Here is a 23,943-nt window from a genome sequence, read left to right as displayed (position 1 = left end):
TGGACATCTGAGCTAAGGTCGTGGGGGCAGCGCGCCCATCACAGTAGGCTGGACTCGCTCCTCGCCTTCCCAGATCCACAGAGAGACGTCATCTCTCCACCGTGGTTTCACCTCAGTGCTTGCTCTCTGATCTGGCCTTGCCACTGTTGAGACTCCTCCTTTATTCCTGAGCGTGTCGGAGGCGCAGTGAGCACTGGGCTGCTCAGGAAGACTGGGACCAACAGCATGCCTCAGTCCAGCAGGAAGCTGGTGTCTGGCTGCTGCAGGACTCCGCCCAACACCTGCAGCCATTCATCACCAGAGGACTGAGGCTCAGAGAAGCTTGCTAAGCTCTTCATCTCACTAGTCAGTGCTGTGTTCCAAAACCAAAATGCTTTTCTATTAATGAAGATGCATGTCGCCATTTCTGTTATTAGAGTCGTAACCAGCAGGGAGGTGTGCGTGCTCTAATTTATGCTACTTTGTGGGGGCCAAAAGCACTGTCCTTGTGGGGACCTTATGTCTTTAACATGATGGTGAAGACGGGGGAGGTTGTTCATCCTACTTTGTGGGGACCAATTACTGACAAAACGTTATCCCTGTGAGGACAGTTGACAGGACCCCGCAAGGATAAGCATCCGTTTGAGGGTTCAAACTTCAAAATAACTGGGTTCCAGGTTGGTTCAGAGTCCTGGTTCAGGTGAGTGTTTTGGACGGTTAGGTTTAGGGGGAGAGGCTGGGGAAAGGGTGATGGCCAGGAGAGGTCCTCACAAGGGCCGAGATACAAACGTGTATGTGTGCTGAGGGTCACAAACCATGGTCTCTACTGGCTGAGAGCAGATCAAATCTACTGTCAGCGTGGAGGCTGCCACAGACACTGAGCGCTGAGGTCGCGGCAGCCGACGCTCTGCACCGTTCCCTGGAAGCAAATGTCTCCGGCGTTTACTCGGATGAATTGAAAGTTGCGTTCAGAGCCCCCCTCAGTGTTGGGGTCACCTGGAGAGAAGCCTCCAGTTCCATCTGAGGAGCGACGCTTCAGTACTGAGCATTCTTCTCTCTGCTGCAGGTGACGTCATCGTCTACATCAACGACGCCTGCGTCCTCGGCACCACGCACGCCGACGTGGTCAAGCTCTTCCAGTCGGTGCCCATCGGCCAGAGCGTGAGCCTGGTCCTGTGTCGGGGGTACCCGCTCCCCTATGACGCGGAGGAGAGCGCCACCACCAGCACCAGCGCGGCGGCCACCACCACCATCATCTCCCCGCTGGGCATCATGGAGCAGCGGCCCATCCTGGTCAACGGCAGAACCGGCTACGACAACTACCTGGACTACCTCTCCCGGACGGCTGGCTTTGTCACGGACCCCGGCCAGGACCAGCTGGGCGCCGCGCAGCAGCTGCTCACCCCTCACCCCGGGGACACCCACCTGGACGGCTCGCTGCCCCACACCGCCGGCGCCACGCCGCCCGACAGTGTCTCCATGGCGTCCTCTGGGGCCACGCAGGGCGAGCTGCTCACGCTCACCATCATGAAGGGCCTGGACGGGTTCGGCTTCACCATCGCGGACGGTGCCACGGGTCAGCGGGTCAAGCAGGTGCTGGAGGCCACGGGCTGCCCGGGGCTGTGCGAGGGCGACCTGATCGTGGAGATCAACAAGCAGAACGTGCAGGGATCCACTCACAACCAGGTGGTGGAGCTGCTGAAGGAGTGTGCGGTGGGAGCCGAGACCAGCCTGGTGGTCCAGAGAGGAGGCACAGGTAACCCTCATCTGCAGGTAGGACGGCCGTGTGGGCTCCGGGCTGGAGAACCAGCAAGTTTTACCCCAGAACCAGGGCGTCCCACTCCATTTTTAGCAGGTTGGGGACAAAGAATGGAGGTTTTAGGAGCGAAGAAACAAAACTGCGCACCTCTCTGCGTTCAGAGAGCTGAGCTGGAGTCCACAGGTCTCTTGTGAGAAGTCACTTCTGGAGGCTCCAGCTCAGTAACATCTGCTCTAACGGCACGGACACAGCTCTCATGTTGAAGTGAAGATGAAGTTCCTGAGCCAGTCCACTTCAAAAGAGGTTCCTCAAGAGTTCCTGAAGAACTCTATTGAGGTTGCTGGATCGGACCAAGACCCCTTCTGGGCTTGTCCTCTCAAGAACATTTTAACGTGATTTAAAAGACGAGAACCAGAGCTATGCCTCCTTCCTCTTCTTTGTTTGCGCTCTATGATGCATTTGTTGGCTGCAGTGCTCAAACAGGTGCTGAAGTTCGGAGGAGATTGGAGGCCAGTGGAGCTCAGATGACTCCAGGCTTGTCTGGACGCTGGAGGTTCAGGGCTGAGCTCGGGTTAGGTGCGATGCTCCACTGGCTCTCTGGAGTTTGACTGTGGTCCTCAGAACTCAACGGTGAAACCAGACTCGTAACTCAGGAGAGAGCGGACGGCTCTGTTTAGAAACATTCAGCAAAGTCGTGTCGGTTCATGAATTGTGCATCATAAACTTGTGTGGACACTTCAACACGGACGTGGTGCTGTAGCCACAGTGTGGTCTCTTGCTTGGACAGTGTCTCCACATCGAGTGCGGAGAGTTGGCTTGTGTTTGATCTGAGCTGCTGGAGGAGTCGCTGGGTCTCATACGTCTGAACTTGACAGAACGTGACAGCTGTGGAGCAGCCAGGTTCTCATGATGCTCCTCGCCTGGTGGAGGCTGAGCAGCCGTGCGCGGTGACACCGGGGCGTCGTGTCACAGGCTGTGTTGCTGTCTGCTGGCAGGAGAAACATGAAAGTCTCTTCCTGTATCCCAACAATCCAGGCCTGTGCTATAGTTATACTTTCAGACTTTCACTTTCAGTTTAACTACATAGTGGACTTTCTTTGTGTCACCTGGAACCTCTGTTTCCAACACTGTCTCCTGACCTGTCCAAACCACCTGAGTCTGACCTCCATAACCCTGTGTGACTGAGCTCATCTGTTGTCACTTCCTGCACACCTGTTCGTTCCTCTCCTCTCCAGCTCGTACCTCCTCCACTCCACCTTCTCCTCTGACTCAACTCCATATCCTCAGCAAACATCATGGAGACACCTGTCTGTCAGTCTGTCCATCACCATAGCAACAAGAATTGGCTGAGAGCTGATCCCTGATGGACTCCTACTATCACATCCATCATACATGTCCTTCACAACCCTCACATCCTTCTCTGATGCTTCCTCCTACAATACCACTCTTCTCCAGAGCCACAAAGACCTGCTCTGTTCATCTCCATCAACATCAACAGAGCAAACAGCAGATCTGTGGTGCTGTCTCTCACAATGAAACCACACTGCTGCTCACTGCTCTTTCCTGCCTCTACTGACTTCAACCTTTGGAACCTGTAGTGACTGAAAGCTTAAATATATTGAAGGTCATATGTGGCCCCCTGTTCCGGTCACCGGACTGGAGTCGACATGTTTTGTATCAGTGGCAGCACCACGGCGCCCCCTGCATGTCCTCATCTGGTCCTCATGACTCTTCCTGAGAGCTCAATGACAGTGAGGCGCTGTTAGGAGCATCATTTAGCGTATTCCCTCTTCTTGTTCTGAAATCTTCATCTGACGTCTGCCAGCTCACCGACACGCTTCAGGTGCCTTCACCGCTTCTCCTCACCGGTTTCCATGCAGATGTTGATGGTTTATCGAATCATTTTAGCTCCGTTTCCTGGGTCTGTGACGCAGTGCCACGATGACCACGGCACTCTGAGGCTGCAGGCTTTTCCTGCGACTGGTTGCTATGGAAACGACAAAGCTGACTGGCCTTGTGATGATATTGATCACTCAATGATGTTTTGAAGGTTAACTTGAGCACTGAAGAACGACGGGGCCGCAGTGTCGCTCCCAGCTCCTTGCAAATGAATCTCTTTATTAAGCTTGATGTGGGTTGGTTCTGCAGAGGAGGGAAAGCTCGGGCTCCTGCTGAGCAGCAAGCTTCCTTCTCTCAAAGGTAATTTGCCCGTAACAAGTCTAAACCCTTTCATTTTGCTGACCACCTCTGAGCTGAGTGTGGAGTCAGCGAAGCCAACCTCCCGTCTTCAGACGTCTCTCGGGCTTTGTTTTGGTGAGTCGCTGGATCTGGCACCTGTGAAGGTGAGGACGGACAGACAGACAGACGGACACCAGACGTTTGACCACAAACCAGAGCGCCGTCTCTGTGTGTTAGCGCCTGGTGAGCGGCCGTCCAGACCATTACCAGGCTCCCGCTCACACGTGTCCTGGTAATTAGGCGACTTTCTCCACACTCTCATGAGTGTCGCCTGCTCGCTGGCTGCCTCCTCCCACAGACACACACTCAGCCGTAGGTTTCACACACACACACACAGACATACACACGCTGGCCGTACAGCCCTCCGGATTGGCTGTGCCCTCGCGCTGAGACCGGGGCTGATAGATGGGTCCACTCTCGCTCCTGTAACAAGACTCACCTCTGACGCTGTCAGGAGGTGAGTCTTCTGTGAGCAGCAGAGCAGCGTTGGATTCCCAGCAGCGGGGGATCGCTGTGAGGCAGACAGTGATTCATCGCTGCTGGAGGTTTTAGATGGAAACCAAAGAGAGAGGAGGAGGGCTGCAGAGTGACGCGGTCGACGCTCAGCCAGGTCTTCACTCTCACTCCTCTTCTCAAACTGATCCACAAAGGGGCCTCAGTGGGTGCAGGTTTTTGTTCCAACCCATCGAGCGCACACACTTGCACACGCACTTGCTTCAGTTGCAGCGTGGATGTCACCGTGTGCAGCGCGTGTTAGCGCTGAAGCCAAAGTCTCTTTAGCACCATGGATAGCTCCCGTTAGTCTCTGGACTCGCAGCCTGGATCTACTGCAGGATCACCTGCACAGCTCCGGCCTCTCTTTCAGCTCAGGTTCTGTTTCCGAGCTATAAAAGTGCAGCTGGTGTGTTTCTCCACTGAACCCTGGGCAGCTGGGCCTGGGCTCTTATTGATGCGCCATCTGCTGGGGGAACGCTGGAACTGCTGTGGTGGTTTCATGATGTGGAGCGTCCAACCATGTCCAGCTCAACACACCAGGCCCCCCCTTCTGTGTGAGTGTGAGACCCAAACAAAAGGGTCTGTCAACATCAATAGATTTTGGAGGCTAACGTTGCAGCATCTTTGACTCACCATGGACTCATAACTCAACTCTGGTTTACTTCTTGGACTTTTTGGAGGTTTGGAGATGAATTGTTGACAGAGTTGCTGCCTGCTGTTGTACCTGCACGACCTGTGGAGAGGCGATGCTTCGCGCCGCAATCTTCTCGAGCCACAACACCAACAGGCAGTTTAAGCTATTTGGATTTGATTCTTCAATGTGTGCTGCTCTCCTGGGCCACAGAAGGTGATGTGTGGGACCAGATTTGCCCTTTGAGCTTGTGTGTATTGGTGGCAGGTGACTCGAGCATGACGACATATGACGACACTATTCACGTCTCCTGCGTTGTCCTCACAGGAAGCTCGGGGCCTGGACTGACAAACTAGTCTTGTCAGGCATGTGTTGTTGGGGTCTCCAGCCTCACAGCTGGACCCCAGGAAGTGAATTGCTTCGTGTTTCTCTCAAGTGTCACCGGGCCGAGGCGTGTAAGTCGACTCGTCACCCTTTAATTCGGTCGCCTCATTTGCATGCTCGCGTGTCTTCCCGCAGGGCAGACGGTGGCGTCACTGCAGAAGCAGTAGAGAGGAGCCGAATTTTCTGTCGTCCTCTGTCTCCGCGACGAGCCGCGCAATGCTGTTAGCATTTGATGAGCTGCTTCAAAGGTCGACGATTGGAGAAAGTCAGCGCAGGCTGAAGGTGTCGTCACTGTTTTCACACTTCTGTGGAGCCTCAGATGCTCCTCTCATCCCAGCAACCCGGGGTGAGAGGCAGGGGACCCTTGGACACGGATACTGACTCACACACAGCGTGAACAGTTTCAGGTTCATCGCTTTACCTCAGTGTGTTTTTGGACTGTGGGAGGAAACCGGAGTGCCCGGCGGAAACCCTTGCTAGCTGGGAACCTTGAGAGTCGAACTGAATCTGGATTCAGTCATGGATTAGTCTGGGTCTGGACCTGAAGACCTGAACATGGGCGGCTGGTCCTTGACTCTCTGAAGGCAAGTGCCCAGTTGTCACTTCTGGATCCTGAGGGGACCAAGGAGGGTCTTTACACTGGTGTGGGAACCCTTTGTTGTCGGTGGTGATCCATCAGGTACTGCAACAATCGCGCCCACACAGTAGATGATCAGGATGATGAGTTTAGTTGGACCCAACGCTCTGGCGCTCAGCACTTCCTGTTGTGTTTTTAGAGACTCTGATTTCCTCTCATACTTGGTTTATTTGTGTCTCAACTTCGCAGGTCACTATTCCCCCTGGAAGACCCCCACTCAGGTAACCCCGGAACCGAACCCATCTCTGCTTTCACTAGAGGCTGCGTTAACCCCTCGCCTCCCTCCTGACCACACAGACCCCATGACTGACTGCTGCTTCACTCGCTTGTCTGTCTGCTTCACGTCTTCCGCGTGATCCGTGTGGTCGGTGAAGGAGGTGCAGCTAGAATGAGCTGGCATGCGACGCCTGCTGAGCAGGAAGGTGGACGCAGCAGAGTCACTCCGCACCAGCGCCGGACCCCGGTCCTGAAGCCGCTCGCCGCTCCTCCTCACCGGCCGCCTTTTCTATCGCTCCACGTTTGATCGATCTTCATTATCCTGCTCAGCGTAATCACCATCCCTCCTCAGAGGGAGGCGCAGCGTCGCGTTCCAGTGCTCATATCGGCCTGACCTGTGGTGACCCGCTCTCCTCGGAACCCGAGTTCCATCTCGCTTTAATTGGATATCATTTGTTGCAGCGCCACTTCTCCGGCCCTCAGAATGAAATATGGATAGGTTTGACTAACAAGGCAGGAGCCGCCAGCGTCTAATTGTGGCACGGAGCCGCGCTGCACAGACTCTGCCTCTGCCTGCCTCCCCTGAGTCCAGTTTGCAAATCAGCTGGTAGCGATTTGTCTGTCAAAGCCAATGAGTCGTGACGGAAACGACTCAATGTGGTCCAGCCTTTGTGCTCAATAAAACAGGGTGTTTGAAAGCGTCCGGGTCCGACACGTTGCCCTCGATCACCAGCTCGCTCTTCCTCAGCGCTGGAGGGAAACGGCGTCTCGGTGCCTGGCGCGGCGTCCTGCGTCAGAGCCAGCGGGCTCTGACTCATCTGACACGAGTCAGGCTGGTGGCAGCCAAACTGCGACCCCAAACACTTGGCATTATGTAGCGGTGACACGAGCAAGTCAACGGTGACACAGCGCCAAAACATGTCCCACTTTCGCTCCCCGTTAGACGTGGGCTGAAGAACCAGATCCTTAGATCTGCCTGGCTTCGATAAGGAGGCGTTATGGCAGCTGTCAATCACTTGCTCACAGGAAGTGTAATGTTCGTGCAAGCAAAGCCTTGGAGAGACACCACAACACTGCTCCTTTCCAGCCACACTGACCCGGTTCTACTGGTGTTGGAGTGGACAGCACCTGATCGTGACCCAGACCAACTGAATCCAGAACCAAGCACCAGTTTGTTCCAATGAAACATTGTTTTTTGTTTTTTTTTATGACTCCTGTCTGTGTGTATGTACGACTGATGCTTCTGTGTCTCGGTCTTGGTCTCATCCCCTCCTGGTCTTGGTTTCTCCCTGGTCTTGGGTCAGGTGCTCCCCACAACAACACTAGTTTTTCCCCAGTGTTGTTGTCACATATCTCAGATATATTCACCTGAAACGTGGCATATGGCCAAATGAGCTGAGTGTAACAGCAGGTGGCAGCAGCGTTCCAGTTGTTAGAGCTGCTCCCAACAGCGACGTGTCCTTCAAAACGACTGGTGAGTCCAGATGGTGCTGGAAAACTGTCTTGCAGTGGACGGTCACATGACCTCCGTGCCTCAGTCCCCCGGCCATCACACCGAGTTGCAAATATAAGAGAGCATTTCAACCCAAACTGAGTGGAGCGTCAGTGCTGCCCCAGTTCCCCTCGTATCTTGGGCGATGAAGCTCCAGCTCCGCTGCGTCCACCCCCCTCGCCCCCCACGCCAGTGCTAGACATGTCTGCTTCGCTCTGCGTGCTCAGCCTCGATGGCCCGCCCCGATCTGGATGGGAAGTGGAGCCGGAGATGCTCGGCTCCTCACTAACCTAACTAACTGTCCTGCCTGACACCAGTCGGGTGATCCAGCATGACTTGGACCCGCACACTTGGTTTTGAGTGACACTGCAGTGAGAGACGGGCAGAGTGGAGCAGGAGGATCCGGTCCATCACTGTATACAACCTGCCACATTAATCTCACTAAATCTCCCAGTCCCATAATGCACTGCAACAGCTGACGCTCTGGTCACGGACGTTGGTGCCGAGACCCTCGTTTGTCTTGGACTCCTGCCCGAGACCGTGTCCAGGGTCCGTCATCTGTAGAGCTCCGTTGATCGCCTTCAACACACTCACAACTCCACGAGTGACCTGCGGCTCAGAGGCCACCATCTGGCCCTCAGGAGGGCCCTGTGTGTTGATATGTTAACTATTTTCAAGAGCACCAGAAAAAACACTTTTCGACTGTGTCAGTGTCAGATTACTATATTTTATGTGCTGCCGCTCCACAAGGTGGCGCTAGAAGCCATTCGGTCCGTCTCTCAGTGACACCAGAGCGAGCAGGTAAACCGACCACAAAGGTCATTCTGGCTAATCTGAGAAGTGATCCGGCGTGACCTTGAGATGTCGAGGTCACCTGTGGTCTAACCGGACCTCTGCCCGAGCTCTTCACATCAGAGACCCGCTCCACATGACTACTGATGCCACTGTTGCTTTTCAGGTGTTGGAGCAGTGGGAGTCCCAGCAGGGCCACAGCAGCCCGGCTCAGACCAGCCTCTCTGCTCCAGTTATCCCCCACAGCGCCCCCTACCCCACCCACCACCTCCACCGGGCCTCAGTCCCGGACTCGGCCGAGGCACTGGTGCTGGCCAAACCTGACCCGTTTGGCCTGTATGAGCGGTCCAGGGCGATCTATGAGAATAGGCGTAAGTACCCGACTGGCTGACATCGCCACGGCAACACCGACTGACCGACATGTACTTCTGAAGTTGATGAGCGCGTGGCGTCTGCGGCTCACTCCGGCGCCAGTGAGTGAGGACGCCGTCGTGAAGCAGATGGTTTCCTCACCGTGGGGAAGAAAACCTCCGCTGGTTCCTGAAATGAGTTTGGCGTCGTGTCTTCTCTTTTATGGGTTCGTTCCGCAGCGTCGTGGCTCTGGTGCCTTTTTATGGCCGTGTGTGGGAACGAGCTGCAGTTGTCAACTTAATAAGCCTGGCTGGGAAGTGGAGCCAAAACCAAGCGCCGAGTGCGGCAGTGGTTGCTATAGTGACGGATCCAAAACGTCGAGAGATCGAATCCAGTGGAGCTGAGGTCCGTCCCGCCTCATGTCAGTTGGTGCTGATCAGGAACCCGCCAGGTCGCCACCGGTGCGTGTTCTGCTCACGTGTTTCTGTGAAACCTTCAGGAGCAGAGGGTTGCCAGGATGTCGTGGCCTGGGTTCTGGGCCCAGATCTTCTCTTCTGCTGAGCAGATAAAAAAAGTGACACTGTGGTGGTGCATTTCTGAATCACTCCATTTGGCTGGATGCTGTGGTTAGTCATGTGACATGAGCCGCTGGGTGGAGGTCTGCACTTGCTGAGTGCTTTTCTGGTGTCGAGTGAAACCCAGGTGGGTCACCATGGTCATCTGGACTGCTGGGTTTTGTGATGAGCAGTGAGGAGTCACCTGTGCTCCAGAAACCTCTGGGCTCATTTTGTAGCTTCCCACAGTGCAACCAAACTTGCTCCTCCATCTCACGTGAGGCGTCCGATATTCCACGGGACATTCCTGTCAGCCCGTCTTCGTGTCAAACGTCCGGCCCCGAGCGGCGCAGCGTGCAGGCTGCTCCTCGGCTCCTGGATGTCAACGCCGCGCTGGGAATCGGCAGAGACAGTGTTTGGGGACGCTCCATTTCACTTCCTTGTCTGCGTGATTCCCGTGGTCTGGTGCAGCCGGGGGAGAGGGCGAGTCGCCAGAGGAACACTTGAGATGCTCAGGAGGTTTACGTGGCGGGACGATGATGAGAGTGAGTGAGGATCGATGGAGGACATTGGAGTTAGTGGTCCTGAGCTTCTGCTGGTCTGGGTTGGTCCGGACTGCGGACACCTCTGTGAGGCCGCGCAAAGGAATGGTTTTCACTGCAGACGTTTGACTCCTAAAACCTTTAGAAATGTCCCTTCTGTCCTGCTCTGAACCTTGGACCGTTCCCATGGTAACGGCAGCATCCTGGTCTGGTCTGTGGTGGTGAGCCAAGAGGTTTCCTCACCTCTGCGACCCAGCCAGAGTTGCACTTTGAAAAAGTAGTTTGATTACTTTTTTATGTTACATTACAAGTTACTTGTCAAGTTACAGCCCTCATTGGCTAAACAGTATTTCTATGTCTGTTGTTGTGTTTTTGATCCAAGGTAACCTCGGAACAAACCTGGACTCTTGGGGGTCCAGTGTTTTCCATGTTTGGGGTCAATTTTTCAGCACAATCCCAGCGATAATAAATATTTTATTTTGACTCACCCTGATCCATTGGACCGAACATCCTATCCGTGTGGGACCCTGGTTCTGAAGGTGTGCGATGACACGGCGGAGGTGGTGCCTCAGACTCAGACCTCCAGCCCGGATTGTGCTCTCTCTCCTCTGTGCATGGTGGTCCTCACCTCTTCTCTGGATCTTTTCAGAACCCAGCCAGCCCAGAGCCGTGCTCCCAGTGGACCCCACAGGTACGCGCTTCTCTCCAGTCCTCAGTGAGCCAGTGGCTGATGGTTTCTCCTCCTGTCTCCTGGAGCAGAGTACCAGGACATCGAGGTCCACCTGCGGCGACAGAAGTCTGGGTTCGGGTTCCGGGTCCTGGGCGGGGACGAGGCGGGCCAGCCTGTGAGTCCGGAGACGCGTGAGAAGGCTCGTATGACGATGGGCGTGGCAACCTGTCATTTTCTCCTCTCTAACCCTCACACGTGTCCACCTGACCTTTGACCCCGAGAGCATGAGGCTGTGGTGGCGTCTGTTGACGTAACAGTCTGAAGGAGGCATGGCCTCGTGGCCCTGGCGCGGTCACTAACCTCGGTTGCGTTTGGCGGACAGATCTTGATCGGTGCCATCATCGAGAAGAGCCCGGCGGACCTGGACGGGCGGCTGCGACCCGGCGACGAGCTGCTCTTCGTGGACGGCATCCCAGTGGTGGGCAAGCCGCACAGATACGTGATCGACCTGATGCACGCCGCCGCCCGCAACGGACAGGTCAACATGGTGATCCGGAGGCGAGTGCAGAGCTCGGGTGAGTCCTCAGAGGCAAACTGCTGTGACTCCCTCTGAGTCACAGAACGCAGTGGCGAGCAGTGATGTCCTAACATAGTCCCACCCCCTCAACCAACCCGGCGGCCTATCAACACGTGAGAAACGCTGGGGAACCTTTTGTCACCACCATGTTTCTCTGGGCATTTTTCCACCAACAACACGGTGAAAACCTCCATGATGTGTTACGTGTTATCCCTCTGTTTCAATGTTTCCACTTGATTTTAAATTAGGGGTGGGATTCGATTAAAAAATTAATCTAGTTAATGAGAGAGTTTGGGATGAATTCATCTCAGTGAATCACTGTTTAATGGTATCAGAATATTTGCCACAAGAAGCCACATTTTTCAATGTGAATGAATGTGGTATCTGACTGAATCCAGTGATGGAGCCATACATACATTTAAACAACACAATGTTGTCAGTTAACAACAGCACAATAAACCACCATGGTGACTATATTCAAGTTTTATATCACCTGATTTAAACTAAAGCTCTTTTGACGTCTTGAAAATATTTGTATAAGAATCTCAAGTCCATCCAGAGTGGTGGAAACCCTGGTCATTGTGTAGTGAAAAACCTCCCTGAACCAAAGCAAACAGCTGCTTTTGTTTGTTTTGGTTCAGGGAGGATTCCTCCATGTTTGTTGTTGTTGTTCTCATCCTAGCTGCCACGTGTCTGCTGCATCAGTGGGATCAGTGGAGCAGGAACTCCTGCACTGACAGAGGTTCCCGGTTGTCTTTTTTTGTAATTAATTAATCATAATAATGTTGTAATTAATTATTATTAATCATAATTAATTTGTTAAAGTCCAACCACTAGTTTTAATATGTTCGATCGCCTGAGAATCCATCTTTAAAAAGGCATAATTTTTATGGTTTTACATTTGACATTTCATATTCATATGTGGCAGAAACCCTGTTGTTCACTCGTTTGCCAAGTCACAGTTTCGCATCAGACGGCCACATTTTGCCGACAGCGGCACTAGAAACATGTCTCTTACAGAATAGAATCGCACAGCTGCGCCGTCATTAACACATGAAAGGTGAAGAAAATAATATCTAAAATGTTTGCCCTCACCAAGGGCTCAGCCTGTGGCGGTCACATGACAGGAAGAGGGGAACAAACCCTGTCTCCACCTGGGTTTTCTAGCCACTGTGGCTGTAGATGCTGGTGAAATACAGGGGCGGAGAATGTCTGTCAACAGCTGTGGTTTCATTGGTCTGAAGGTTGTTTGTCCATCACAGTCCATATATGATGAAGCCACAGGGTTCAGAGAGCGGGAAAAGAGTCGATCTGGAAATGACTGTACGAGTCACAGGATCAGTCACGAGCGCATGGAAGCCCTTGCTGTCCCCAACTCTGATACGAGTTGATTTCATCCGACCTGGCAACACAGGCGAGCTGAATTCTGATCGGACAACAACTCTAACATAGAAAAAGAACACTCAGATGTACTGTGGAATGAATATGATTATTGTAGAAACTATATGTCATATATTGTGGGGAAAATACATGAAAAAAGAAATGAACTTTTATCGTGAATACGCTCATGATTCCAGGCGAAGTGAGGCCTTGCTGGACCTGATCCTCCACACTGACAAGAGCTCCCTCACTGTCAGAGTCAGCTGCAGCGGGTTTCATGCTCCCACGTTCACTCGCTCACTCAGCAGGGCCGGGATTGAACCGGCAACTTCTCGCACGCTCAGATTTCTCCACAGATTCTCACCCCAGCGCCTCCCTCCACTCCGCAGGTGAGTCGTGTCCCGAGAACGGCCGCAGCTCGGGCTCCGTCTCCACGCAGCACAGCTCCCCGCGCAGTGACCTCACCTGCGGCAACAGCAGCAACCAGACCAGCAACGCCGTCAGCGCGCAGCCCAGCGACGTCGTCATCAACAGGAAGGAGAGCGAGGGATTTGGCTTCGTCATCATCAGCTCGCTCAACCGCCCCGAGGCCACGGTCACCAACGGTGAGTCGGCTCTTCAGAGAGCGGTGCTGCCCGCAGGTCTGGATCATGGAGTTCCGTGAGGGTCTGGCTCGCCCACCTGGCCCGTCATGTAACCCCGCCATTCTCCGCCGTCTCCTCTCAGCCGTGCCCCACAAGATCGGCCGCATCATCGAAGGCAGTCCGGCCGACCGCTGCGGGAAGTTGAAGGTGGGAGACCGGATCCTGGCGGTCAACAGTCAGTCCATCGTCAGCATGGCGCACGCCGACATCGTCAAACTGATCAAGGACGCTGGTCTGAGCGTGACGCTGAGGATCATAGCGCAGGAGGGTGAGACACACACACTCACGCTCTTTCTTTCCTTGTGGGCACCTTCCCCCAGCCTCTCCCCCTAAACCTACCCCTCCAAAACACATGGCTCACCTGAACCAGGACCAAACTGGAACCCAGTTATTTTGAAGTTTGAAGCCTCCGATATAAGGCTTAACCTTGTGGGGACCGGCAAAATGCCTCCACAAAGTCATATGGTCTGCATAAGAAAGTGTTTGTCAAGAACTGGACCCCACAAACTAGTAGAAACATGCTGTCCACACACACGTTTGTCTCTCTCTGTCCTTGTGAGGACCTCTCCTGGCCATCACCCTTTCCCCTGCCTCTCCCTCTAAACAGTCGAACCCACTCAAGCTAAAGCCGACTCTTGAGTTTTCCGTCTCGTGCACGGCGCCGTTTCTCAGCTGTCTCCTCCTGGTGAGCAGTTCCAGATAACAATCCACTTGTGGTCCCACTTGCAGAGACCAGCAACCCCCCCTCGGCCCCCGGCTCAGAGAAGCAGAGCCCTCTGATCCAGCAGAACAGTCCGAAGAACCAGTCCAACACGGAGAGCTCCCAGCCGTGCTCGGGACTCTCCGAGAGCCAGACCAAGACCCACCAGAGCCCGGTGACGCAGCGGCCCGCCGCCCCCCCTCAGACCTACCCCCATGAGAGCAGGTGAGTTCTATCCGTCCTGCTGCACCTCACTGTCTTGGAGAGAAATTACCGCTTTATTGTGACCTGTTAAATATCTGATGGCCACAGTCGAACACTGAACCAGACCATGGAGCCGCCTGACGTGACGTGACGCGACGCGTGAGGCCACGCGGGATGCAGGGGGTGCCGGGTTTTCTGTCCTGCCGCACACTTCTGCTGACATCAGCACTTCAGAGGTCCCCAGATGATGTGAGCCGCAGGCTCCTCGAACATGTCGCTGACATGCTAGTGCCATTGCATCCTGTGTTGAGGGGTGAAACCATCACCTCCCTCTGGTTTCCTCCTGATCATTGATGGAGCTTGGTGGGTGCTACTGTAGGGTCTTAGTTAGGTGGGTAGCGAAGCTAGCTAGCACTGTGGGACGCAGGGGAGAGCAGGACGCTCGGTAGGATCTGGAAGAAAAGGACGGTCTTGGACCCCTTCAGGATGGATGTGAGGCAGGGACACGGCTGGAGGAAGACAGGTCACATGACGGAGGAAGGAGTCGCCAGCTAGCCAGTGAGCAACAAGCTAGTGAGGCTCGGTTCCTCCCTCAGGTGGAGTAGGGGCTTTTGAAAAGAGGAGAAGTTTGGATGCAGTGATGGGAGCTTGTGCAGACATCACCAAACTAACAACGTCCAGATCTGTCTTGAACTGTCTGGGGTCACCGAAGTGTGCAGCAACAGTGGGAGGAGCTCACGTCCTCTGTCCCTGAAGGAGAAGCAGAACTGCTCCTGACTCTTCCTCTGTGGTCTTTCAGCTACAGGTCAGAGGTCAAGGCGCGACAGGACGTGAAGCCCGACATCCGACAGCCGCCCTTCACAGACTACCGCCAGCCGCCGGTGGACTACCGGCACCCCCCGGTGGCAGACTACCGCCAGCCCCCCACACTGGAATACAGACACCCTCCTCTGCTGGACTTCAGGCACCTGGGCCAGGACGCCCGACAGTTCACCATCCCGGAGTATAGGATGCCCCCCGTGCAGGTGAGGAGAGTCGCCGTGCGCCCACCCCCTGGTCACATGACCTGTGAGCTCACGCCGTCTGTGGCAGCTGACGCAGGACTTTGACTTCTTCACGGTGGAGCTGGAGAAAAGTGTCAAAGGCTTCGGCTTCAGCATCCGCGGAGGCCGTGAGTACAAGATGGACCTGTTCGTCTTGCGGCTGGCGGAGGACGGACCGGCCGTGAGGAACGGCAGGATGAGGGTGAGTCCGGCCAGATCACTAACTGCTAAACCAACCAACTTCCAGACAGTGGCCCCAATGGAGATGAGCTGGTGAATTCCGACTGCTTTTGGACGGAATCGGTTTGCTCCTTTGGCCTCACGTGCCACTGTAATACCAGAAACTTGTGGTTAGGCCAGACTCAGTCGTGGTCTACAGCAGCCCCACGTCATGTGACGGACTCTGTCCAGAACATGATGAGGCTCTTCACACACTTTCACCATGAGACGGAATTAAAAACTGTTACACGACAGGTCAGCCGCAGGGAGCCAACAGTCTGGATGCTGGATTCATGTTGGAGAAGAGATGTTTTCATGTCACCTCTGACCACTGGTGTCCAGTATCAAGTGAGAGGATCTGATCTCTGCAGCATGGTTCTGGTGTCACCACCTCCGTCGTCATGGTGACGCTTCAAGTGCAGAACTGCATTCAAGACACTGCTGTCTTTTGCTCAACGGGTGCTTGGAACCTGTCGTCTCCAACTTGCAGTACCAGGTTTAGAACTAGGTGGCAGTGATTTGGGGTGACTGATTTCCCACGCGGCAAAATAGCGCTTAGCCACGATAGCTTTGGTGTGAGTCCATTTCACATCCGCTGCAGATTTAGAGAGGGAGAGTCCGACCCCCCTGACCGGTGTCCTGGTCCGAGAGCATCCCCCACCTGCTCTTGGCTGGTGGCGGCCCGGGAGCCGTGGAGGGTGAGCTTCCTGCAGCAGGTGTTTCTTCATTCATGTGAACGGCTTCAGCTCGAGTGACAGATGAAGCACCAGCTCCGCTCTGTCACAAGCCTGTCGTAGATGATGTGTGCAGGGGCCTCAGGGAGCTGGATTTCCCCTCCCTGGAGGTGGAATCATGAGGTCCAGCCGAGGACTCCCGTGGAGCCGCGCCTCCTCCTCATGTCTCCTCTCTGATGAAGTCAATGTGTGGTGCACAGATGAAGAGCCACTCTGGGGGTTTCGATTAAACAAACATGAGACGCGGCTGACGGGCCGCTCGCGCGCCTGTCACTTCAGGTTCCACTCACTGTGAAGGGGAATCGCTGTCGCTGGGTCGACCCTCGCACACGTCAGCTGACAGCGCGGTTTGCTTGAGCTGCAGATGGAATCCATCCTTCTGCTCTGGTGGGGTTGGGGGGGCAGCAGCAGAAGCAAAGAGGCCCCACCTCATCTCTGCCACCTGTCCTGGCTTGGCTACGTGACCTCCATGACTCAGTTCTGAGTCTCACATGTCACGGAACGTTACGCTCTTGACCTGTCGGGTAACGCACGAGTCTCAGTTGGGTGAACCGACTCCAGCGTTGGTGCCATCGTGCCTCCGCTGATGATCCACTGTCTGCTCAGTGACAGTTGCAGCCGAGGACCAGATGGTGATGATGATGAAGGTCACTTCAGTGTCCTGGTGTCATGTGTGTCTGGTTTATCCTCACTTGTGGGGACCAATTCTTGACACAACTCCACCATATGCTTTTGTGGGGACCAGGTCAAGCCTCAGTTTCAGGGTGAAATGGTCAAAATAATGGGGTGATTCTAACTGTGTTCCAGTTTGGTTCAGGTGAGCCATGTGTTTTGAATGGTTAGGTTTAGGGGGAGAGGCTGGGGAAAGGTCCCCACAAGGTTAGAGATTCAGGTGTGTGTTGCGTGTGTCTGAGGCCTTGTTTAACCTACTTTCTGGGGACCAATTATTGACAAAATACTATCCTTGTGGGGACCATTTGGCCGTACCCAACGAAGTTTAAGCCTCAGTTTGAGGGTTTGATCTTCAAAATAACGGGGTGATTCTAACTGGGTTCCAGTCTGGTTCAGAGTCCTGGTTATCTTTATCCATGTGTTTGGGATGGTTAGGTTTAGGGGGAGAGGCTGGGGAAAGGGTGATGCCGGGAGAGGTCCTCAGAAGGCCGGAGAGACAAGCATCTGTGTTTGTATATTCTGGAGAAACATCCCCAATTTTAGGTAAAACATGAACACACACCCTCAGGGGAAGGATGTGTGTTCATGTCTCTCTCTCTCTCTCTCTCTCTCAAACTCAAAGCCAAAGTGAAACGCGGGTATTTTGTAGTTTTAACCCTCAAGTGCGAGGCCTAACGTTGTGGAGTCCAGCAAAATGTCCCTCAAATGCAACTGGTCCTCACACCTAAGTGTGATGCAACTCTGCGCGCGGCTGCAGCGCCGACCTCGGTCCCTCCTCCGTGCTGCCCAGCCCCGTGACTCACTGGTCTGTGTGCTGCTCCAGGTGGGGGACCAGATCATCGAGATCAACGGGGAGACCACCCGAGAGATGACCCACGGCAGGGCCATCGAGCTGATCAAGTCCGGGGGCCGGCGGGTCCGTCTCCTGCTGAAGAGGGGCACGGGGCAGGTCCCAGAGTACGGTAGGTGTCGCCGCTCGCCTCCACCCTGATGTCACAGCGCTCCTCGTGGTTCCTCTCGATACACACTGTACATTTAACTCTCTCTCAGTCTGGACTAACAGCGCTGTATCTTCTGTCCACTCCAGTGATCTGTCACTAATTGATTGGTCTAGGTTGTTACTTCCCCTTCTATAGGAACGGTATCTTCCAGTCTCTCCATGTGCATGACAAGTGACAAGCATGGCTCCCCCTATTTCCTCCTAACGGGCCTCTCTAAAGACACGGTTTGTGACCCTGCTCATGCTTTTCTCTTCGCTGTTCTCTGTGCTTCTGTCTCTGTCTCTGTGTGTCTGCGTGTGTTTGTGCCAGTCAGGTTAACTGGGCGTCAGTGACCGGCTGTAGATGCTTAGTCAGCACCAGTCAGGCTGAGAAGATGAGCAGGATCTTTGTTCATCTGACTGGATCCTTTAGTGCCTCTGCTGGTGATAACATCGTGTGAAGCTGCGCCTCGTGTCCGTCCACGTTGTCTTCTCTCCCGAGCTGCCGTGGTTTCGGGTGCGAGTCGCTCCTTCACACGTCACCACGCACTGGCTCTCCGCGGCCGCCTCACCACTTGCACCTCCCGTCTAGGCCTGCACGATAAATCGTTCAAAAATCCCATTTTCAATTCACCGCCGTGTTTAGTTTTCGCATTTTTCCACTTTGCTACTTTCCTTTGAGAGTTCTATGCTCCCAAGCAGCGCTGCAAGCCACTACTTTCTGAGTTCCCACGATGCTCACGGCTCCACCTTCAGCCAATGACGAAGTGCCTTGTAGTCACGAGTTTAACTCATGGACGCGGTAGTGATCAGATCGGCCACAGGATAGAAACTGCGAGAATCAGCCCACCGATGAGTCTCAAAATGAACTTGTTCCGAAAAAGAGTCTGGCGTTCGGTTGTGGACCGGATGACAAGCGTCAATCTCAAGGGATTTGCAAGATGCGTTTTTCCCTCGTCGCGTCACCATAAGGTGACACCTCAAATCTTTATCAGCAAGGTGCTGCAGCTTTCTTTAGTCAGGGTTTATGTGTGCAATAAACTTCATATTCCATGAGAAAAAAAAATCTTCCTCTGAAGGGTCCGACGGCTCAGGTCCCCCCATCAGGGAAGAGTTCCCGAAACATTAGTGCTTTCCTCCATACTGCGACAACTTCAAACACATCTCCCATCCCACCTGTGACACCACATTCATGACTCAGCGATTCTAATCCCGGCACACTATAGTTCAGTCCCTCCTGGATGTCAGTGAATTTTTGGTTGTTGCGACCAAAAATACCTACGGAGCACTGGAAGTGACATGCATGTGTTTTTTAGATGTCACATGCATGACTTTATTTTTTCATCCCGAGATGACAGTCTCAAGATCATTTTTATCTCGGGATAAAAAAAAAAAATAAAGTCATGCGTGCCACATCCAGTGACGCGTAATACATATAGCTTAGCCACATGTGGTATTATTTTGAGTAGAAGGCACTGGATGGAGTGTTAACAGTTAGGAAGCCGTGGGAGACATAGTGGTTACAGGAGGATGTTGCAAAATGCTTTGCCAGAGAGGCAGTTACGCATGCGCTGACATTTACCATTGTATCTCGAGATAAAAATGATATTGAGATAACTGTTATCTCGGGATAAAAACAAATAAACAAACACATGCATGTCCCTTCCAGGGCTCCGTAAATACCTGACTTTGCAGGAGATGATATAAAAATTGTGGTGAAAGTTCTGGTTCTGGAACATTATGGGAAATAAAGACTTTTGCAAATGGGCTTGTGAGAAACTAGTTTTAGCCTAAAGAGGCTGCAATGATTTGAACCAAATATGCTTGATTTGCGCATTCTCTAGTATTTCAAGCGCAAATAACACACAAATAAATAAATAAATGTAGATGCTAAATAAACACTGATGATAAAATAAGTGCATCTTCTTCATGGTGATGGTCTGTCAGTAGTTTCCGGGCTGTTTTGTTCCGGAGCTCCTCACAAGGGCGGAGCCTGACAGAGGTTTGTATGGAGGCGGAGTCTGCCTTAACAGACTGACGGTCAGGGAGCGCTACCATTGTCACTCACAAAAGCAAGGGAGAGCTCTCCCACCTACGCTGAGGCGTACGACCTCATGTCCCCGCAGCCTCTCGCTGATGGTCGCTGACATCATGGAGTAAAGATCTCTGTCATTCGTCGCGTTGTCACATCCAGTCGCTGGCTCTGACGCTGTGTGCATGCGTGTCTCTGCATGTGCCGCACCGCAGCTAGCGCTGGCGCTCTGGTGTGTCTGTGAGGTGGTGCCTTGAGTGTTCCGGCATGGTCACTGTGTGCGTGCGCCGCTGTGGTCTCAGGAGCGTAGGTGCTCCTGGTGCTCTGCCGTGTGATGGCATGTTGCACGCTCCATGTCGCCTCCACTGACGAGGCCACTGACCACATGACTGTGTGTTCCAGACACTTCCACCTCATGGGATGTTCGCCCTTCAGCCTCCCCAAGTCTGCCGGAAGTAGCCCCTCCCATCGACCCTCTCTCCCTGCCATTGTCCTCATCTCATCTGGTCCCAGAGCCGCCTCCCCTGCTGCCTCGGGACAGCGGGCGGGAGCGGTCCACCAGCCCCTTCAAGGCCGAGCTGTTGAAGCCAGATGCAGTCAGTCACGGGCCGAGCAGCAGCAGCGGCAGCAGCAGAGCCCAGAAGAACGGTGGCAGGTCCACCCACGGCTCGCAAGCCACTGCTGACGCCGAAGGAGGCGACGGGCGGCCGGGCAGGGGCGCGAGGGGTCGGTCCAAAGAGAGGAGCACCGGCCGAGGCTCCAAACTCCTGCACGCCAACGGAAACAGCCGGGAGCATCACCAGCAGGGGGAGCCGGCGCCAGGCACCAAGGGCGGCGGCGGCGGCAGCTCAGCTGGGAGGAAGGCCACCGTCTCTCCCGGACCCTGGAAGGTCCCCGGCTCAGACAAGCTGCCCAGCACCCTGCGAGTGGGCGCCTCCCCGCTCAGCAGATAACAACTTCTGCGCCCCAACGTTCCCGGCGAGCCGCCGCCGGCTAGACTTTTATTTATGATCGGGTGCTCCTAAGTTATTCTGAGAAACTTTTGGCACCGGCCACCTTGAGAACGTTCTCCTGTGGAAGTGGACTTGTGTGTAGCGAAACGGAGCCTGGCCGGAACATTCTGCAGCTGGACCTTTTTATATCAACAGAGTGGAGTCTATTTTAAGATTGTTTAGAAGAGCGTTTTTACGGGACGACAGTTGTGAGACCTTCTCTCCAACGGAACTTTGCCTTAACGGAAGCAGCGTGAATGAGTCTGAGAGGTTTTGTGACGGGTCTCGGTGTAAATACGGGCCGATGGTTTCATGACCTGGCTGCCCGCTTCGGCGTTTTTCATTCCTGTAATTCACCCCGACGGTGCTGTCCAGTCGGACGCCAAGAGACGAGGCCGCCGTGACGCAGGGGGGCAGAGTGCCTTAGACTGACATGGGTTTGGCTCCGGAGTCACCTTCAAGGAAACAGGCTGCTACCAACTTCAAAGATGTATTTTTTCAGTGTGACAAAGCTACATGTGATTTGTGTGTATATTTGAGGCCCCTGGGTCACATGGTGCGGCTGACCACGCGGGTGTGAGGTGGCTCTGAATGTTCTGTCTGAATCACACGCACCAGGGGAGCAGCAGCCTGGCATGACCCGGTCACCTGTGGGTCAGTAAACCGGTTACAGGGTGATGAACACGGGGCCCATGCTGACCACGGACGGCTCCGATCCCGACAAACTGTGACGGACTGGTTTTCTGGACCCATGTTAGAAGAACCAGCATTGTCGTTTCATCTCTGCTCTTGGGCCGGACCGACAAGGTCTGCCAAGGAGCAGGTGGAGACCCTGATCCTGAGGCTCAGCCGGAGCCTTCCACCCCTGATCTGGAGTGGGAACTTCGCCCCCAAAAAGTCCTTGAACCTTCAGAGCCGGTGTCAACCTCAGTCACTGGAGGCCAATATTCAGACCCAGTTCCAGTCACAGGCTAAACAACATATAGGTTTCCAGTGACGCCTGTGAAGTGGGCGTATGACATCAGTCACTTTGGAGACTGACTTCTGAGAAAGGCTTCTTCTTCTTCTTCTGAGAGGTTTCCAGCCTTTGCCCACTGTGGTCCTCATAATCACAACATCAACGTGGGTTGGATATGTTCTGGTTCTTACTCAGTTTCACTTTGAGCCGCCAGTGATTTTAACGCTGGCCCAGAAACCTGACCTGCATTTGGCCCCCGGACCTCAAGGTTGACACAGGTTTCTCCAGTGTTCTGGGGAGTCTCCACCTCTTCACGGAACCATGGTGCTTTTTCAACTGGAGTTCTGTCTACGAGGTCCAGACTTGGTCCTTCAGCTGTCAGGTGCAAAACCTCCAAAGTAAGTCTGAAGTGCGAGACCCCTCTTCACGGGCGACGCCAGCCGTCCAAACTCACAAGCCAGTAGATCATCTGGGCCTGGACGTCTGCTGTGAAGTAGACTTGTCAAGGGTTTACGCACCTGGTCTGAATTCAAGTCACTGCGCGAGAGACAGGCCAATCACCAGCCAGGGTTTCGTCAGACCTGACACCTTCATCTGGAACAATGAAGGTCAGAAGGTATCTGGAGGTTCCCATCAATGACACCAGTCAGTGACTCGGACTCGACGGTGGAGCCGTGTAGGCGAGGGAAGCACTGGTCCGGTGCGAGTCAGAGTCGTGAGGCTGTGATCCCCCCGCCGGTCCAAAGGTCGCGCTTCATTTGCTCCGCAGAATCAGCAAAAACTCCACGATTCCTTTGATGTGTCCTGGAAGTCTGGCGGTCCAACACCACTTCTGTAATCACGGCCCTCCTCCATCTGCTCTGTGATCTCTAAATCCACTCCACTCATATTACCCCAAAACAAAACAACTGTTTCCCCCGGAGAGGGATCAGGAAACTCTCACCAATCTGTCGCTAATCTCTTGTTACACAATCTGCCTTTGAAGCACAATCCGACCCTCGGTTTGGTCTTCGGATCTTCCGATAAACTCGCTGACTAAAGTAGCACTTCTCTCCGTTCATCCCCTCGGTTGGGTTTGCGTCTGTGTCCCTCCACATGGAAGCCAAAATGTAACGTGTGTTCTACGTGAAGCGGAACAGGTGTGCGCGTGTGTGTGTGTGTGTGCGCGTGTGCGTGCGTGCGTGTGAGACCACGCTGCATCCAGGACGCCAGCGCTCGATATCACTGTGTCGTGTTCTAGCAGTGTGTAGATCCTCAACAGGAACCAAGACGACTCTGTGTCCTATTGACGGTCACAAAGACTATTTTTATGAAATGCAACTCTATGGATATATTAACTTTTGCAAAATATTGTTTAAATGTATGATACTCTGAAACGCTGTCAAATAAAATCTTGACATGACGATGACGGAGTGTTATGTGTGCTGTGAAGCTGCTGAAGCATCACGAAGCCTCATTTTCGGGGCCCGCTAGATGGCGCTCTCCTTGCGCGTTTTTTTTTTTTTTTTTTTTATGGAACATGTTTTAAATCCGAGAGCGCCACCCACCAAGCTCTGAAATTGAGGCTTTGTGACACTTCATGGTCAGTTACTGACGTCTGCGAGCACAGCACGTGATGGATCGATAACCAATCACGGAGCTGTAAAGGTAATACACGAGCACCTGAAAACACAGGTCTGAGGTGATAGAACTCAAGAGCTTCTCTGTTCCAAACCTGTGATGGAGTCAAGATTCTTTCCTAAGGAAGAAAGACTTGAAGCTTGTGTCTGGTGGAGTGACGGAATTAATCAGGACCATCGCGCTAATGGACATTTTTAAACTACTATAGAGCGAGGTGCACCATGGATCTTCATCAGAGGAGTCCCCCATCATCATCATCCTCATCAGCGAAGCGCGCGCACACGTGCTGGAATGGCTTGTAAAAAGCAGTGCAGTACTCAGTTCTGGCACCAGAGGGCTCCGCTGCATCATAACAGCGGGCCACACAAAGACGGTTCGACTGGCACTGTTCGGCTCCTCCGTCGTGACACCACGTCACCCGAGAGGCTGTTGTTTCTGAGTCTATTTTT

General features: G+C 53.8%; 1 protein-coding gene across 9 annotated transcripts in view; it reads left to right on the top strand.

Annotated features, from left to right (window-relative positions):
* magi2a (membrane associated guanylate kinase, WW and PDZ domain containing 2a) overlaps nucleotides 1-23,289 on the top strand; it is a 138,677-nt gene extending 115,388 nt beyond the window's left edge. The window contains exons 10-23 of one of the 9 annotated variants that reach the window (XM_053863825.1): nucleotides 1,046-1,735; nucleotides 6,313-6,344; nucleotides 8,790-8,994; nucleotides 10,720-10,761; nucleotides 10,830-10,915; nucleotides 11,123-11,315; nucleotides 13,087-13,302; nucleotides 13,424-13,609; nucleotides 14,071-14,266; nucleotides 15,045-15,270; nucleotides 15,338-15,490; nucleotides 17,737-17,875; nucleotides 18,050-18,138; nucleotides 20,327-20,538. In XM_053863825.1, coding sequence (XP_053719800.1) covers nucleotides 1,046-1,735; nucleotides 6,313-6,344; nucleotides 8,790-8,994; nucleotides 10,720-10,761; nucleotides 10,830-10,915; nucleotides 11,123-11,315; nucleotides 13,087-13,302; nucleotides 13,424-13,609; nucleotides 14,071-14,266; nucleotides 15,045-15,270; nucleotides 15,338-15,490; nucleotides 17,737-17,875; nucleotides 18,050-18,138; nucleotides 20,327-20,383 — 2,510 coding nt within the window. In that variant the 3' untranslated portion in view covers nucleotides 20,384-20,538. The other 8 variants (XM_053863822.1, XM_053863823.1, XM_053863817.1 and 5 more) reach the window with 8 other exon arrangements.
* The last annotated feature ends 654 nt before the right edge of the window (nucleotides 23,290-23,943 follow it).

Source organism: Synchiropus splendidus, chromosome 4 (genome assembly GCF_027744825.2).
Source record: "Synchiropus splendidus isolate RoL2022-P1 chromosome 4, RoL_Sspl_1.0, whole genome shotgun sequence".
NCBI classification, from domain to species: domain Eukaryota; kingdom Metazoa; phylum Chordata; class Actinopteri; order Syngnathiformes; family Callionymidae; genus Synchiropus; species Synchiropus splendidus.
Note: the sequence above shows the minus strand (reverse complement) of the source record. Positions and strands in the feature narration are given on the sequence as shown.